The following is an 18,529-nucleotide window of genomic DNA, read 5'->3' as shown; positions in this document are numbered from 1 at the left end:
GACACAAAAGGGACCTCAGACCAAAGAAGAAAATTATTATCATGGTTATCCTAAAATGGCCAAATCCATCTTTTCATGGAGGAGAAACAAATTCTCCTCAAAAGCCAAAAATCAATAAGCAGCTCATTTTTTTGACTCTCAAAGTACCTTTAGGATTTTATGAGCAAAGATCTAATTTTTCTTCCACTAAATAAAGATAACTAATTATTTGTACTTCTGATCTAACTAAGAGAGTGTGTGACGATGTGATACCTGTGTTAATAATGGCATTGGTAAAAATGTGAATAACAAATGCTGAAAATCACAAAAATGTTATAAACCTTTATTATAAGTCAGTTAACATAAGCCTTTTTTATTCTTGGAATGCCTGAAGGTTAACAGTTTTAAGAAAACAAAGGAGGAGGCTCCTGTGAGATCTATTGAAGCCTGAGCGGTTTTCTAAGTTGTTTCTCAGCCTACCTGTAAGTGGCATGTTGTCTGTATTCCCAGCAGGGAACGGGTGCAGAGCAGAGGTTAAACCTCCGGGTTGACCGGATGGCAGAGGATGATAGGTGGTTTCCACATGGCTTTCATTCTTCACAGTGTCACTGGAAACAGTGCTCGCCTTATGACGGTTTGCCAGAAAGCATGAACTTGGAGAAGCAGTGAAAGCAGCTTTACTTGCATCTGGAAAGTAATGGGGAAGTTAACATCCTTCACATATTCCTGGTAGATGAGCCCGAGGAAACAAACTGAAATGTTTTATGGTTGAGCTAGAAATCTGGAAACTCCTGAGAATTGCATTCAATGGGAAACAAGGCTGGCAGATTTTTGGTCTTGGTAGTGGTGCTAGTTTGTTTTTTTTTTAAACCTTAAATCTGTGTATTTGTGGGGGTAGGTAGGTTCTGAGTGACACTAAATAATCCAGTCTGGAGTGAACAGCCTTCAAATTGCAAGTCACCACATTCCAAATAGATATGTACCCTTCCTTCTCTAAACTCCTGTAGAACTTACTTCTACACTGTTTATAAGGTGGTATACTACACGTGTCGTCTTGAATTATAGTTATCTTTTTTGTATTATAATCAACTCTCTGACTTAATCTAAATTCTCAGAAGTTAAGAACATTGATTTTGTAGCCTTTAGAGTTTCCAGTAAAATACTTTGACTACTCTAGAAAAGAGTAGTCTCTAGGAAAGAAAAAATAGTGCTCCAATAGTGTTAATATACTGTGTTAGCAGTGACATGTTTGGGGGGAAACTCTGAGACTGTTATAAACCCACTTACCATGTGCTTATGAATTTTAGAACTTAGGTTTAAACAAAAAAATATGCAAAACAAGGTATACATTTTCAGTTACCTGAATTCTTCATATACTTGTCCAATAAATTCTGTAATTCCTGCTCTTTGTCATTATTAAACTGGGTCTCCATGGCCAGGAGAATGTATTCATCAAGAAGCATTCGAATCAAATGGAAAGAACCTTGTTTATGGGTTGGGAATAGAGAGAGAGCATTGTGAGATGAAATAATGGCAAGAAAGAGAAGGAAAGAGAAAGAGGGAGAATCGCGTTATCTTTGTGACCATCTCGAAACACTTTACAAGGAGCCACGGAAATAAACAAATACTTGTTGGACTTTAAATGACCTGCTAAGACCAACATGCTTAACCTGGGTCTCTAATCTTTCTGTGCACCGCCTGCCCAGCTCCCTGTGTGTACTGTCCTGCCAGCTCTTTGGCCACTAATTACATCAAAGGAAAATACGGATGAAAGTGAGACATGCTTTATGCTTTAAGAGGGCACACACTGGACGGAGTGTGATAAGCTTTAACCTGGGGAGAATAAGCTCTATTCTGCTCTGTTTCTGTTTACTTTACACCAAATAATTAGACAATGGCCAACACGTTCTGAAAAAAGTATTAAGATGTCTTTACAGACTGAAACAAAATAGTCTTTGATTTGAAAAGAAGCAAAAGAGTAATTTTCATGTAGAAACTATCTTGGAAAACCTAAACTTCTCTTAACTATTCAACAGATTTCCCAGTAAGAGTCTTTCTTAATAATAAAGTCAGGCTTCAGTGTTGTATATTTTAAGAAACCTTAAATCTAAGCAAGATATTTCAAATAATAGACTCAATATTTTGTTCATCCCTCAATGCAAGTTCACTGATTTTATTTAATTCTATTGAAAAATCAGTAAAAACAATTTAATTATAAGATATTTTGTAATGTGAGGATTTCTCAAAATGCAACTACTAAAAGGAGTAGTACTGTCTATGAAATAATATTATAACAAACTAATATGAATCCAGAAAGTTTAGGGGGAAAAAGGTATTTAATTTTTGAAAAAGCAAATTGGGCTCAATTTGTTTCACAAGTCATATACATCATGAAAGATGTTTTGGAAACATGAGAGCATGTCTTCTAAGCTGCTCTTTGATTCCTGGAGTGCAGCTATAAAAAAGATGCAAAAATTTGCCATATTGCAATGAGTAGTGCCACTGGAAATTAACATATTAATTCTTGTTTATTTGCTTGTTTAATAGAGAACATTTATCCAAGCACTGATGGAATGTGATGATAATAGGTGTTATTCATTAAATGTTTACTGGGTGCTAGGCAATGTTTTTATATGCCGGGTGATGTTTTTATATGCATCATCTTACTCAAATGCCTACACAACCCAAAAAAGGAATATTCTCCCCCTTCTATGATGAGCATACTAGCGTGGTTAAAGGCCAAGCCAAAGAAAAGCAGTATTAGGTTTGAATTCTGCATGTAGTCTGACTCCAAAACCTAGACTCATAATTACCAGTTTCTACTGGCTCAATGCTCAGATGTGGTTTCAGAGATGACAATGCCACATGTTTAAAAATTGATGGGAAATGTGACTGGGGGACAAACGGTACAATTCATTTGAGAAGAGTTTTATAAAGCACATAGGATACCAAAACTGGAGGCATTGTTCAAGGTGAGGTTATGCATTACTCGAGCACCAAAAAAGCTCCACTTCAGCAGAAAGTCCTGAGCCCGCTTCTTTAATGATCTTCCATTTTGTTTGCTGGTCTAAAAGTAAAGAAATAAAACGGAACTATAAAATCTGTCATCTCGTTACTACATGCATCCTACATAAGACCAAGGGGTAGATAAACTGATAAATAGACAGATGGCATTGGATGCCATTTGTTTCATTAATTAAAAGGATTCCTCCAGGGATATTCTTTTTAGCCCATCTTTGCGTCATTTTTAAATTTAATAGATCTTTATTCTGTATGGATTTGTTACCTAATAGAGTTGGACAACAAAATGAAATAATTGTCAAAATATTTTATCTCTTAATTTTCCTTTGACAGAACAGAAGGTGAAGTGTGTAGGAAGGGTTATATATTTCTGTGAATGATTAACTCTGACTTCTCTGGTCCTGAATGATAATCTGTTTTCCTTCCAGGAGGAAAAAAAGTCCCTACACTATAAGTAGTTTTCTTGATATGGAATAGCTAACATCAACTAGTGATGGATATATTTGTTCTTATTGTCTTGTTTCATGATGGATGACTTGAAGGTTAATTGAAAGAGTTGAAGAAACTACATAGAAAACACAAAATGCAGAGTTCCTAGAACTCAAAAATGTAAATACTTAAAACCATATTTCTGTCAGCACTTATGGAAACTTGCTTTTTAGAAAAGGCCAGAATCTTTCCAATTTCTAAGTTTATCTTTCACTGCTGATGTTACTCAGCTGTAACTGTATTGACTGATAGGGAAGGCATATAGTAGTCCCCCCTTATCTGGGAGGGATGCGTTCCAAGACCCCCAGTGGATGCCTAAAACTGCAGCTACTACCAAGCCCTGCATATGCTAAGTCTTCTCCTATACATACAGCTGTGATAAAGGTTAATTTATAAATTGGGCACAGTAAGAGATTAACAGCAAAAACTAATAATAAAATAGAATAATTATAATACTGTAATAAAAGTTATATGAACATGGTCTCTCTCTCTCTCTCTCTCTCAAAATATCTTATTGTACTGTACTCACCTTTTCATTTAAAGGAAGCACTTTATGTCTTCTCTTTGGCAGGTCCAAATTGCCAGCATCGCTATTCTAGCACTTTGGGGCCATTATTAAGTAAAATAAGGGTTACTTGAACAGAAGCACTGCGATACTGCAATAATCTATCTGATAACCCAGAGGGCTACTAAGCAGTTAAATGGGCAGGGAGCGTGTACAGAACGGATATGCTGGACAAAGGGATGATTCACATCCTGGGCAGGACAGAATGGGACAGTGCACGATTTCATCATGTTCCTCAGTACAGTGCAAAACTTATAACTTGTTTATTTCTGGAATTTTCCATTTAATATTTTTGGACCATGGTTGACTTCAGGTAATTGAAACCACAGAAAGTGAAATCATGGATAAGGGGGTCTACTGTAGTGTCTAGTAGCCTTTCATCATAAAAGGGTAGATAGAATTGAATCCACGCCCAGTGCTCTCAAATCTGGCATATTCCTAATTTTGATATCTGGGCTGCCTTATTTGTAGGGCTTCGAATGCATTTTTTCACACAGCCTGACACCTTGCCCCCGCAGTAAGTAATTACAGCCAGTTCAGCATTTATTAACAACAAAAAAAAAATGTAATGACTGTCATTAAAAAGTACCTTAATAACTCTCTGCTCTACCACAGTATCCAACCATTCAATAAAAGCCTCCACAGTGGCATTCTTCTTAAGGAGATCTTTCAGTTCTTGGAACACTGTGATAGAGTCATCTATAATGTAAAAAAAAAAAAAAGAAAGAAAAAGGCAGACTGTTGCATTATACTTTGAATGTCAGAGAAAACTTAAAACTAGGAATCATTAATAATGTTATATCATAAAAGGGAAAGGCAGGTAAATTGAGTTAGATGTGTTAAAGAAATTAATTTCATATTCTGAGAACAGTAACAAAAATATCCTTAGTATGTTACTCTTCAAAATTTTAGTCATAAGTCTGTGTTCCTTGGTATATATTAAAATATAGGTTTTATATTACATAAGTATATATATACTAGGGAAGAGTACATTGTCAATATAGTTGATTATTTGTTTTAAATCCAATGCTTTCATTAAGTGCAGCAGTTTAGTTGAAAGCTAAAGAATGAACTAAGCTTATTGATTTCCTGCTTTATGAAATGTTATTTATCTTTAGCAAAAATTAAATTCTGTATTGCAGAATTAAGCCACTTACACAAATAGCTTTTATCATGTAAAACTTAAAAGAGCAGTTTAGATATTTGTCAATGATATATCTGATAAGGGGTTAACATCCAAAATTTATTAAAAAACTCAGTCAACAACACCAAAAAAAAACCAAACAATCCAATTAAAAAATGGGCAGAGGACATGAAAAAACATTTTTCTAAATAGGACATATAGATGGCAAACAGACATACGAAAAAATGCTCAACCTCACTAATCATTAGAGAAATGCAAATAAAAACCACAATGAGATACCACCTCACTCCTGTCAGTATGGCTAACAACAATAAATCAACAAACAACAAGTGCTGGTGAGGATGTGGAGAAAATGGAACCCTCATGCACTGTTGGTGGGATTGCAGATTGGTGCAGCCACTATGGAACACTGTATGGCGGTATCTCAAAAAATTGAAACTGGAACTACCTTATGACCCAGCAATTCCACTCTTGGGTATCTATCCAGAGAATTCCAAAATGCTAATTCAAAAAAATCTATGCACCCCTGTTTATTGCAGTGCTATTCACAATAGCTAAGACATGGAAACAACCAAAATGCCCATCAGTAGATGACTGTATTAAAAAAACTGGATTAGAAAACATTATGCTAAGTGAAATAAGTCAGACAGAGAAAGACAAATACCATATGATCTCACTTATACGTGGAATCTAAAGAATAGAATAAATGAACAAACTAATCAGAAACAGTCTCAGAGACATAGAGGAAAAACTGAGCGTTGCTAGATGGGGGGGGGTGGGGATAAAGGGGAAGGTGAGGGGATTAGGAAGCACCATCAGTAACCACAAGATTGCCATAGGGATACGAAAGACAGTTTGGGGAATGTAATCAATAATGTTGTAAAGATTTTGTAGGGTATCCGATGGACACTTGTCGTATTAGGGAGACCACTTCAGGGATGATGTAGATGCCTGACCACTGCAGTGTACACCTGAAGCTGAATCTGAATAATAATGAATGTCAACTATAATTTAATATGTATATAATTTAATATGTATACATATAGTAATATGTATACAGGACGTGGAGTACAGCATAAGGAATAGAGACAGTGGAAATGTAATGGCTGTATGCGATGTCAGAAGGGTAGTAGATTGGGGGAGGGGAGTTATCACTTTGTGAGGGGTGTAAATGATAAATGTCTGACTATTACAGTGTTTTGTATACATGAAACTAATAAAAAATTAATAAATAAATGAAAGAGCAGTTTAGGATTATAATTTCATTACAGAATTCAAGGTTTACTGAGTTTCAAAGGGTAGTATAATTTTATGCTAAGAAACAAAAAGCAGGGCTGAGGTTGGACTGTCCCAGAGAGCAGTCCACTGTTGGTATTATAGCCTATATGAGGCTGCATTTTTTTTGTCTTTTCATAGAGAAAGGAAGGGACAGATAGTGGGCTGTTATCCCTTGGAAATCGAGTCTGGTTGTCCAGTCATGCATATTAGCTTGGTAAGTTCTGTCAGGTAGTCCAAACGTGATCAGAGAGCCTTTGTTTGAAAAACAGTATTATATGGAGATATTCTGATATGTATCCACACCATATGATGCCAACAGTGTTTAACATATGGAAATGTATATGCATGTAATGCAAAACTGAAGGAAAACTCACAAAACTCAAGACCATTCTTATTACTTCCAGGTTATTTCTATTTTGGTAACATCTAGGCAATGAGATTATGGATGCCTTTTCATTTCCTCTTAATTTTTTCTATATTTTCCAGGTTTTCCACTATGAGTAAGTACAACTGTTTTTTAATAGAGAACACTTTTTTATTAAAAATGTTTCTATGAACCAGGTTTCACAAACAGATATGATTTTGTAGTCCAAGGGCAGAACATTTGACAATGTCTTGGAGATATTTTTGGTTGCCACAACTGGGGGGAAGATGCCACTGGCAGCTAGTGGGTAGAGGCCAGGGATGCTGCTAAACATCCCACAATGCACAGGATAACAACCCAACTAAGAGTTCTCCAGCTCAAGATGTTAATAGTGCCGAGGGTGGGAAACCCTGCTCTGAACAAAAGGAGAAGACTTACGTTCAGTGTAGATATCAGATTCGGTGTCTGTGCTGCCCGAAATGGTGAGAAGGGCCTGAGATCCAATACTATTCAAGTCAACTTTTTCAATATCAGACACCATAGAATTCACAACATGCTGGTCAAAGAGAGCTGGTCTGGCAATCTGTGTAGAAAAAGTTAAAGAAAAAAATCAGTGAACTATATCAGTGATAGTCTATCTAAAGGAGAGTTTTAGCTTCTAGAGAAATAGTTCCTTCAGGGAAAAGTATCATAAATTGTTGTTTTGCTATTTTAAAGCTAAAAAGCAGTAACTGGACTCATGATCATCTCTGTTAAAGGTTTGAAAACTATTTTGGACTTAGAAAATAAATTTTTTAATTCGTGGTCATAAAATAAGGATTTTACATATATTACATTTCTTATCTGGAACTATTCCAAGCTAGTCTTTTAAAATTTAGAGAGCTAGAAACCTTCATAAAACAAATGATCATTCGAGGGGAGGGAAAATATACCTTAACAATAAACAAATACATATTTCTAATTTAAGAATTACTTTTTTTCTTCCCTATTTAAGAGAGCCAAATTAGAAGGTAATTTAAAAATGTGTTGGTTTTGTGGGTTTCATTATATCAAATATCACACAGGCTCATTCCTTATAAACTTAATTTTTATTCATTGGATTCATGTGGCAAATAAGAGCTACATTTTACATTGTATTCAGAATTTTATTTTTACTTTTACCTTGAAGTAACTTTAAATCTATAAAAATATTGCAAAGTTAGTGTAGAGTACAGGGAATGTGGAACCTGTGGATACAGAGGACCAACCATATCTCCATATACTTTCTATCCAGATTCTCCTAATGTTAACATCTTATATAACTATTATATATTACCCAAATCAGAAAATTACCCTTGGTATGATTCTATTAACTAAACTATAGAAATAATTCTAATTTCATCAGTTTATCCACTAATACCATTCCTCTGCTCTATCATTCACTCTGTGATCTCATACAGCATTTACTTGTCTACTTCGTCTCCAATCTCTGAAAGTTCCTCACTCTGCTGATTTGGTGACTCAAATATCCTCAGCTTACTAACGTACCTGAGCAAGATGTAAGAAAGATGTTTGTCGTTTCAGAGAAGATACAAATCTTCGCACAATAGGTATTTTCTTGTCAGTCAGAGCTTCTGGCAAGTTTTCCAAGGATGAAACAACCCACTGTTCCCAATTTTTAGCAAAATTTCTTATGTCTGCTAATAAGCTACCAAAAAAAAAAGCAACAAAAAACTATATGTTAAATGCTAAGTTGTTGAAAATACATTAAATAAATGTAGTTTAATGGAGGTATACAATTATTCTATGATTCCAACAGCAGGACTTTTGAGTCAGCCTAGGCCTGCCGTTTATCATCTTGGTCCAATTACTCAATCTTCTCAAGCTCCAGTTTCCTCATGTGTTAAATGGGAATAAGAATACTATCCATGTCACAAAATTATTATGAGGATTATTTGAAATAAATCATGGAAAGTGCTTAGCTGCTCAATAAATAATACTTTATTATCGATATTAACTCATGATTCAATCATTTTCTATAACATATTTCTGAGAAAATGTAAGTATGCAGTTGATTTTGCATATCTTGGCTTCTTAAGAGCCCATCACATTGGGACTATAACATCATCTCAGGTATTTAATATTACGTTTCTAGTTACATATTCTTGTAATCCAAATATAACTGTGCAGTAAATAATAAAAAATGTACTAGTTAGAGGACCCTATTTCTCAAATGTTTGTTGTGTTTATACTATGAGTACATATAAAAATTAAAAAATCAATCAACAATCTACCGAATATATCTCAACAAAACAAATTTAAATATATTTGAGGTAGAGCATACGTTGGAGACAAAGATGTGATCAGGAAAAAGAGTAGGCAGTTTGGATTTAAACAGACTTCAATTAAAATATAGGCCCTGCTTCTTACTAATTAGCTGACTCAAAATAAATTAAATAAAAAACAATAAACAAATAAATTAACTTCTTTATGCACCCACATCCTTCATTTGTGAATTTGGGATCATGATACCTACTCTGGACTAGTCAGACAAGTTTTAAAAACTTCAATTGTTCAATGATAACGAATTGTTTAAATACAGTTAAAGATAGTATTTTTCAGATGCTAGAAATCTATACAACCTTTTAAAAAGTTAATATTGATCTTATATTTGTTAATAAGGAAAGATTTTTTCACAGTATTTTGCCATAGTATGTATACTATGGTTCCATTTTTTAAAATGTATACAGTAAGTCCTCACTTAAGGTCATCAATAGATTTTTGGAATCTGTTACTTTAAGCAAAACAATGTACAACGAAACCAATTTTACCATAGACAGATATAAAGAAGAGTTAATTCCTGGTCACAAAAACATCACCAAACTTCTAAATGAAGACCCAGAAAACTTCAAATATTAAACATTGAAATAATACATACATTTAAGAAAGATTAATGGAAACAAATAAGACATATTGTGGGAACTAAGTGAAATAATTTATGCAAAGTCTCAAAGCTTGTGTTGTGTTTAATAAACACAACCATTAGTCACATGGCTGGATGCCTGCCACTAAGGAAGCACAGCCATTCTGCTGTGACATGGAAGTGTTAAGTGTACCTAATTCAGAGCACAGATTAGATGTTTAAAGACTACAAATTCATATTTTAAAGAAACTGTTGACCAGGTCATTATCAACTATGATACAAAAAAAAGAATCTAGAGGAAAGAGTAAATCAAAAATAAAACTTGTTTATTAATCAGCATGTGTTTATTGAGCACCAACTATGCCCACATGTATTTGTGCTCTAAAATACTAAAATAAATTTCATTATTACACTTTGTTTTCAAAGAAAAATATGGCTTCTTTTAAGGTTTCTATTGGTTCTCATGTTGGAAAACACTTTGTGAAAAATCTTCAGGTATCATGTCAATAAACTATTTGAGACCTTAGTTTTTGTTAAAAGGAGGTAGTAATTCCATTGTGCTATTCCTGCGTTTGCAATTAAGCACAAAGTTAATAATAAAGATAAAATAATTTTCCTTATAGTTTTATCATTGTGGTTATTTTCCATGAATTATCCCCATCTATCTTCCTCTAGCCAGTCTCCATTAATAAACTTAGTGTTTTGAAGGTCAACCACACTTAAATATTTATTTTTCACTTGGGCACCTCTCAAATTAAAGGGATTTCAGGATGTTCCATCAATTTTGTTCACTGAGGTTCAAATATTAGGATTAACGCACCTCTCTTCCAGCTAAAACAAAGGGACAGGAACAGGAAGATAATGTTGGTAAATGAATCAATTTCTACTTAATGTTTTCCTTTAATGTAATGTATAATGTTAAACCCTATACTAAGAAACTATCATATTTTATTGACTGAACCTACCTTTCAGGCATTTCTTGCATTGTTGCAGGAATGAGTACATCTGTAAGAACCTTAATCACAGCAAAAGATAGTTAACATAAACACTTAGAATATCTATAGAAAGACGTATTATTTGTCAATTATTTTTATTCCTAGCTTTCTAGAAAATAACATGTTTACTCTTTTCTGAAAGTTGTACTTTTATCTCTAAAGTGAATGAATACATGAGGGGTGTGTGTGTGTGAAAGGCAGGGGGAGGAGGAGATCTGAAAATCATTAAAATTACTAGGTTAACCAAATGACACTCACATACTAGGTACAGAGAGTTAATTATAAGAACAGAAAGAATACGGAAAAGAAAGGGCTAGACTGAGCCCTAAACATGGGTAACATGAGAACTAGTAGGAAGAAGAAATTAGTGCTGACTGATCCCAGCTCAGGAAAAATTATGATGAATAAAGGAGGTCGGGAACCAGATGAGACAGGAGCAGTGCGGATCCACTAGGCTGGCTAATGAAGTGAGTGGGCCAACCTGGGAAAGAGGACCAAGAGGTCTATAGAAAATATTTCTAAATGTGGGTAGACACTAATCTATGATGGCTTGTTTAGTCTACCAGCAAAATGCACACATATTCTGTATACGCATATGCAGTAATTATATATGCAGTATGTGAGTCACCAATGGATTGGCCTTGGCAATCATGTACTGTTTTATGGACTAAAAGCTGATCACTCTCTAGGGGGGGATGAAGATCTGGCAGAAGCTCATCTTTCACTCCTCTATTTACAGCGCTCACTTGTGCCTCCATGGGTTCTCCATGAAGAGGAGAAACTTGGTTTATTTAAAGGTACTTAAACTCGGGATTTTTGTGTTAGAGTCAAAGAAATAGACCATTCGGGGGGGGAAAAGTATATCTCTTGGAGTCACTGAATGACAGTCCCAACAGCTTTATCTTGATGGTGGTTAATACGTGTGCATGAGCCCCAGGTCTTTTTTCTTTTTTTCTTTTTTTTTAAGGAGGGCGCAGCTCACAGTGGCCCATGCGGGGATCAAACCAGCAACTTTCGTGTTATTACCACCATGCTCAACCAACTGAGCTAACTGGCCGCGACCCCCCCAACCCCCAAGTTTTTTCTTATACTCACTCTTGGCGCTACCTTCCTTCCCCTTTATGGTTATGCTCTCAAATCTTAAATATTAGTGCTAACTAATCCTTTTCCCTCTAAATAATGATATTCTTACTCAACCCAGAAAAATGAGACAATCCTTGCTCTCTTTTGTCCTTCAGCTTTAACTTGAACTAAAGATAGAGAATATACTGCACATACTGCTCCATTCTCTTACCCTGTAATGAGGGGAGAGGAACAGAGGATGAAAAAAGGGCTCCCCCATTCTGCTTCAAGGTCACCTACGTATCACATCTTGGTCTGCAGGGTTGCATCTGGACTAAGTCTATCAAGCTTCTGCTTCATTTCTCTGCAACTAACTTAGAAGGATTTTATTTCCTTAATGCTTAACAAGGTGCCAGCTTGTGTTTTCTTGCTAACTCAGATTGTTTTTTCCAAAGGAAACCTTTGGTTTTCTCTTATGACAATTTATCAGGTAAATGTTGACAAACTCACTTTAAAGTACCCACATTTCAATATAGTTTTCTCGTTAGCTTGTTCTGCTCTAACTAGGGAACAGATTGTCAGGGAATTAGCCTCTCTGCCTTCCTGCTAAATGTTTGGCTAGAAGGCCAACCAGCTCAACTCATCTTTGCTCAGGATGTCTTCATAATATTTTGCAGATACTCTGGGACTTTTACTTGGTTTGGGAACAGAAATGACATTAATGCATTAAAGACAGAAATTTCAAAGATTTTCAAGTTATTAATCCCATGAGAGTGCTTAATTCTGCTTTCCCAAAAACACTGATATTATGAAAAAAACCATTGTGTTATCTAACCTGAAAACACCTTAAACAGTTAATAAAAATTAACAAAGTGTTCGTGTATTAGTATGTCACATTTAGAATTATTCTCAGCTGTAAACAGAAATTAATTTTGTTTTACTTAATGTAAATTTACATTAAAATACATACACTATTAAACATACTCTATTAAAGTGCCTACTTTCTTATCAGAAAAAAAAAATTAATGGTGTTTCTCCAGCCAGAAATAACACATTTATTGAAAACATATTGCAAAAATTTCGATAGAAGGCTCTTAAAAGAAACATATGGTTTGTGTTTAAGACATCCCAGAGCTTACCTTATAAAGAATTGAGTCACAAACACAGAAAATGTCAATGATAACAGGGTTTTCAAGCAGGGGAAGAAGATGATCAGGCATTCCTTGCCAAAAGTGTAATAAGAAATGCTGGATCTAATTGCAGAGGAAAGATTATGTACATTAAGTTTTTTTTCTTGAGCTCATATAAAGTACAGGACAAGAAAGTACATATAGTATAGCCAGCAAAGCATTCTTTGTCACCCTTACCTCTTCAAAGTTTCCATTAATTGCATTGTCCAGGATGCACTGGCAGTGAGTTTTGTACATCATTATGAGGGTATCAACCTATTTCAAGGAAGAAAAAGCTTAACCAAAGCACCTTTTCAACACTGCCTTCATTTGTTCATTCATTCATTTGTTCATTCATTCGACACACATTTTTTAAGTTCCTGTTTTGTACCAGGCATTGTACTCAATACTGAGGGATCAAAAATGAAGAAAAAATTCTTATTTTAAGGAGCTTACTGCTGTATGAAGGGAGAAAGGCAAGCAAATGTACAATTATAGTATAGTATTATGAAAACAATGAAAGAGGTGATGTGTAAGGAGCTACATGTCAAAGCAACACTGTCATTTCCTGCTTAATCAGAAAATTACCTTTGATTGGAGAGATAAACATGAAACGGTAAACTACATCAACTCTTCACAGTTTTTTTCTGTGGGTGCTTGAGCAGTGTGATGTGGTGGCTTCCGGTTTTGCTTCTAGAGTCAGCTAAACTTGGGTCCCCAGTTCCACTGAACTACTTACCATGTATGACTTAGTACAGGTTGCTTAGTCTCTGAACCCCAGGCCTTTTGTCTTTAAGTAGGACAGTAATAATATATTACTTATATGGTGTTAAGAAGATGAAATAAGACGATGCTCATGGAACAATGCCTGGTACACAGCAACGCCTTTACCAGATATTAACTAAAATTAGTAACAATATCAAATAATGCATTTACCCAAAAAAGATTTGAAAATTGAGGGTCTATTATGAAAAGTCTTTTTCCATGTTACCACAGGTATTTGTATTGCATAAAATTTTAAACATATTCTAAAATTTGGAATGGATTAGAACTAGATAATATTCTAGCAACTTACCAATAGTCAAATTTAAAACTATTTTATAAGCTAGAAATGTCCCCACCTATTCCTGGTTGTGTGGTCTGCGTGAACAGGGCACGGCTTGGAGGTTAAAGGTATGAGCTTTGCCCACAGACAACCTGGATTTGAATGTCAGTTCTAATCTGCCACTTATTATCTATGTGATTTGGGCAAGTGTTTTAATTTCCTCATCTTGTAAAATGGAGGTGATAATAACAATAACTATCTAATAGGGTTGTCATGAGGACTAAATCAATTAACACATGTCAAGTGGTTGCAGTAATCCATACTATATGCTAAGAAATTTACTGATGTTAACTATTTTTATACCAATAGTATCTAGGGTGGTGATGGTGATGGTTATTTTCTATCTCATCTTTTCTCTCTAACTTTTATCCCTACAGCCCAGGGTCAGTACACAGCTTTATAGTTTAGCTCAAAGCTGTATAATGATGACATGCAAACTATCAATCTACCTTCAAGGATGTACGCTGACGACAGGATACCTCTAACAGGATATGTCACCATTAATGCATTGAGACATGCTCTATACCTAGGCAATAATATTTTATTTTAAGATGGGGCAGCATGAAAGATAGAAAGAAATTCATAATGGTTGTCAAAAAATTAACCTTTTGAACTCTGAAGTCTACTCAAGTACAGGCATTTACCTTCACAAGTTATTTCCACTTATTTGTGTCAAAATGTATTCTTTATACATAAATCATCCAAAAATTTTAATTTTACTACTGGTACTTCATTTGTTTACTTAATATTTACATAGTCTTAGGACAATAAATTTTCACTGCAGTATACTTGGCATTATTTATAAACACAAATTTGCTCAATTTTCTGAGAATCAACATCATATTATAGAGGGCGGGAGCAGAGGCAAGGTTTCTCTCGGGTAAAGGCAGTGAGCGTGTGATGGGGGTGGCAACTGCCTTGAGTGACAGTATGATAAGGCAGAAATCAGGCCTTTAGCTTAAGCCAACACCCCTCACTGGAGCCAACTTCTCACTCGGCAGTTTCCATCTTTTCTGCCTCAAGAAAGTAGGTGTTTAAAGTGCTGAGCTTCAGCCCCACCCTTCTTTCTAGGAACTGTCAAGTTACCTGGGGAACTTGACTGCTGGCTAAGGAGGTGAAAGGCAGGGCCCAGTGCTCTCAAGGGACAACAAACTGTTACTGTAGCCCCTGGTGCTCACTTCGAGGACCACTGGGAACGGATTTAGAAACCAGGGGTTATATAAGCACCTAGATACCTGAGTGAAAAATGATCTATAGACCAGTTTATCAAGTTGACAGGTAAGGAATTCCTTGGAGGCTGTTTGGAGGCTGCAGAGAAACTAGAATAAACTATTGGATCATTTTCCTCACCTCTTTTTTTACCTTTGTTGCTCTCCCACCCCACTCCCCAACCAGGTCTATTTACACAGTGAACATCTTTATAATATTTGCATGTAAGCAACCCTGTCCACAACGGTAACCCATAAAACCTCCCCCCAAAGGACTGTGTTCCCTGCTGTCCCACTGATCTCCACAGATTTCCTCACAAACTTCCACATGTTAAATTTACTGGAGGTATCTAAAATCTGAAGTCATACTATCACACATTACATCCATAAGGTAAAAAAAACACGATATGATAACGTTTAAAAATGTGATGGGAGAGGAGAATAGTAGGAAGTGGACTTACTTTAGGAGACTTGCTTGGAGTCAGCACCTGAGAATAACCTCCAATAATTTGCCTTGACTTAACTGGGAAAGTATGTCTGTTACCAAAATGAACCCCAGAAGTTACTGTGCATCTCTACTTATCTATCAATAGACTTTTTCATTAATGTGTAATTTTACTTCTAGTTTCCACAGCAAGGCCATTAATAAAGTAACACAGCTGGACATTAGTTATATTCTTCCATCTTTGCCACTCAGAAATACGAGCTGACTTAATATACTATCAAAGGTGTTTTCCTCAAATGCTAAAGAAAAATGAACTTTAGTTAAGAGAAGAATGTAGAAATCATTATGCCCTGATTTAATAATGGATGTTATTAGTCAGCTAGTAGGTCCCAGTAAATGACTCTAGAAGTTCAGAAATAGAGGATTTAGCCTTAGATTTTATTACATAAGCATTGAAAAGTTACATTGAGGATTATTTATAAACTGAATCCTATGAAAAATTTTTCTTCCTTTCAGAAAAAATTTTCAAATGTAAGACAGCACAGAATTTTAGAAATGCAAAGAACTTCTATGATCATCTAGTATAGTTCTTACATTCATCTAGGTATCTCCCCTCAGTTTTAGAAACAGATTCTGTCCTAGAGAGCTTTATGACTATTTACTGAAATTAAATGGAGTTAATAAAAAATATAAAGTTTATAGTTAAAGAAACTGCACGTGATAGACACATTCTAGTATTTTATTCCTTAGTATTGAGTTTTAAATAAAAAATAATTAATCTTTTAAGGTTTATTTTACTACTTTCTAATTACATACTAGCATGGAGATGGTAAATAATTAATTGGAAAGTGTTTAATCAATGTTAGTAAACATTTGTCACTCCTATAAATCAGTCAATTATGTTTGATTATGCAGATTTCTGATTGCATCCTGCAAGTGCCATGAGATTCCTAGCAAAGTGAGATATGGAATCAGTATATCAGAAAATCAATAGAGAAGTAGCTGTAATTGATACCTTTTCTTTAGAAATGCATCCTTGGTACACAAGGTGTTGCGCACTGGGGAATTCTGGTAGAAGTGTTCCAGTTTTTGAGCTAAGTGAGTATTTACGAGTGAAGCCACCCTATAATTTAGAAAAATGAAAAGAAAGTCATTATCAACTATATGGCTCCAAAATACAATTTTAATAAAATAGAAACCCATAAAATTTCATTCTTCTTTATCCTGCAAACTATGTATAAACTGTGTAATGAATAAATTAGACATGTCAGCAGAATTATTGTTTCCAAACCATAAATAGTTTCATAATCAGGATATTTTTCCTATTATTCTGGATTTTAGTTCTGATCAGTTTTCACAACTTCTGAGATTTTAGTTCACATTTGTTAATGACATAAGTTTGGAAAGATTTACTTTTAGAACTATTGAAATTATTTTAACTAAGAGAGAATCAAGAATTGCCAAATCTAACTTCTTTATTTATGAATTAAGTAAATGAGATGATAAGTTAATTAATGTATTTAGCCTTAGAGATAATTAGTGGTAGATTGTAATTAGAGTCTAAGTCTTCTAATTCCCAAAGTAAAACTCTGGACTTTCCCACCTCAACCTTACCCCACTCGAAGTTCAGATATTTCTTCTTTTGAATCTCTTGGGGAAAGCACATCTCTATCAAGTTTTAGATGTGAGTCTTATTAGCCTTTATTTTCAAGTATGGATAGGAAAAGGATTATTCTGATTAAATGATTTTTAATAAATGAGTAAAGAACTACTACATAAATAACTATCCTAACTTGATATGATAACACAGTTGATCTTAATCCACTCTATTTAATCAGCCTTAATAATTCAAGATAAGTTTCAAAGGCTTTCAATGCTTTGGATTTGTCATTTATGAACCAATTATCATTGCACTGTCAAAGAATGATATTGTCAATAAATAGGAGAAAATAATAGGGTGCAAGAAAATAAAGATTTTAATTTTAAAGGAAGAAAAAGGTTTGGCAAAATATGAAAATAATATTCAATAAACATAACAAAAATGCACCTAAATTCTAATTTTTGGAAATTTTATACTTTTTTATACCTTTTCTCTTGGGTGGAAAATCATGTTTATTCATCCCAAGATATAATTTGTGAGATAGGAAAAGTGAGACAGAGAAATATAAACCAAAAAATGACAATATGTAGTGTTGTATTAAATTAAATTTCAGGATATGAGAATACTCTCATTTCCATGAACAAATTTAATTAGTAATAAAAAAATTTTCAACAAAGAAAATAAAAACAGAAGATTTAACAGGTGAGTTGTATCAAGCATTCAGGACATAGACACTTTCAAACTTAAAATAATTTTTAAACAATGGAAAAGAAAGACAATTCCCAATTCATTTCAGGATGTTTATGCCAAAACTAGACAAGAACAGGAAAAAAAGAAAAAATTTAGGCCAATATCACTTATTATCATACTTGAAAGAGTACCAAACAAAATATTAGCAAACCAAATCTAGCATTGTATTAGAATGATAATAGCCGGTTAGTTTTAAATCCACCATATTAACAGAAGAAAAGGGGCAATACCATATATTATACAATCATCTCAATTGATGAATCTCTGTCTCTCTCTCTCTCTTTCTCTCTTTTACTCTCTGTCTCACCCTCCCTTTCTCCCTCCCTCCTTCTTTGTAAGCTACAAATAGAAAGGAAAACTCCCTTAATCATTCAGTAAAGGATATCTATCAAAAAACTAAAGCAAATATCATCCACAATAGTAAAATACTGTAAACATTCTCTTAAAAATCAC

General features: G+C 34.5%; 1 protein-coding gene across 1 annotated transcript in view; it reads right to left on the bottom strand.

Moving 5' to 3' along the window:
• RFX6 (regulatory factor X6) overlaps positions 1-18,529 on the bottom strand; it is a 55,615-nt gene that overhangs the window by 5,239 nt on the left and 31,847 nt on the right. Inside the window, exons 7-16 of the mRNA XM_019741337.2 lie at positions 16,742-16,849; positions 13,167-13,244; positions 12,939-13,052; positions 10,708-10,757; positions 8,368-8,527; positions 7,279-7,423; positions 4,644-4,753; positions 2,929-3,046; positions 1,340-1,462; positions 460-666 (exon numbers count right to left, since the gene is read on the bottom strand). Of these exons, the coding sequence (XP_019596896.2) occupies positions 460-666; positions 1,340-1,462; positions 2,929-3,046; positions 4,644-4,753; positions 7,279-7,423; positions 8,368-8,527; positions 10,708-10,757; positions 12,939-13,052; positions 13,167-13,244; positions 16,742-16,849 (1,213 nt within the window). The remainder of the gene's footprint in view (positions 1-459; positions 667-1,339; positions 1,463-2,928; positions 3,047-4,643; positions 4,754-7,278; positions 7,424-8,367; positions 8,528-10,707; positions 10,758-12,938; positions 13,053-13,166; positions 13,245-16,741; positions 16,850-18,529) is intronic.

This window comes from Rhinolophus sinicus, linkage group LG05, assembly GCF_036562045.2.
Source record: "Rhinolophus sinicus isolate RSC01 linkage group LG05, ASM3656204v1, whole genome shotgun sequence".
Classification (NCBI taxonomy): Eukaryota; Metazoa; Chordata; class Mammalia; order Chiroptera; family Rhinolophidae; genus Rhinolophus; species Rhinolophus sinicus.
Note: the sequence above shows the minus strand (reverse complement) of the source record. Positions and strands in the feature narration are given on the sequence as shown.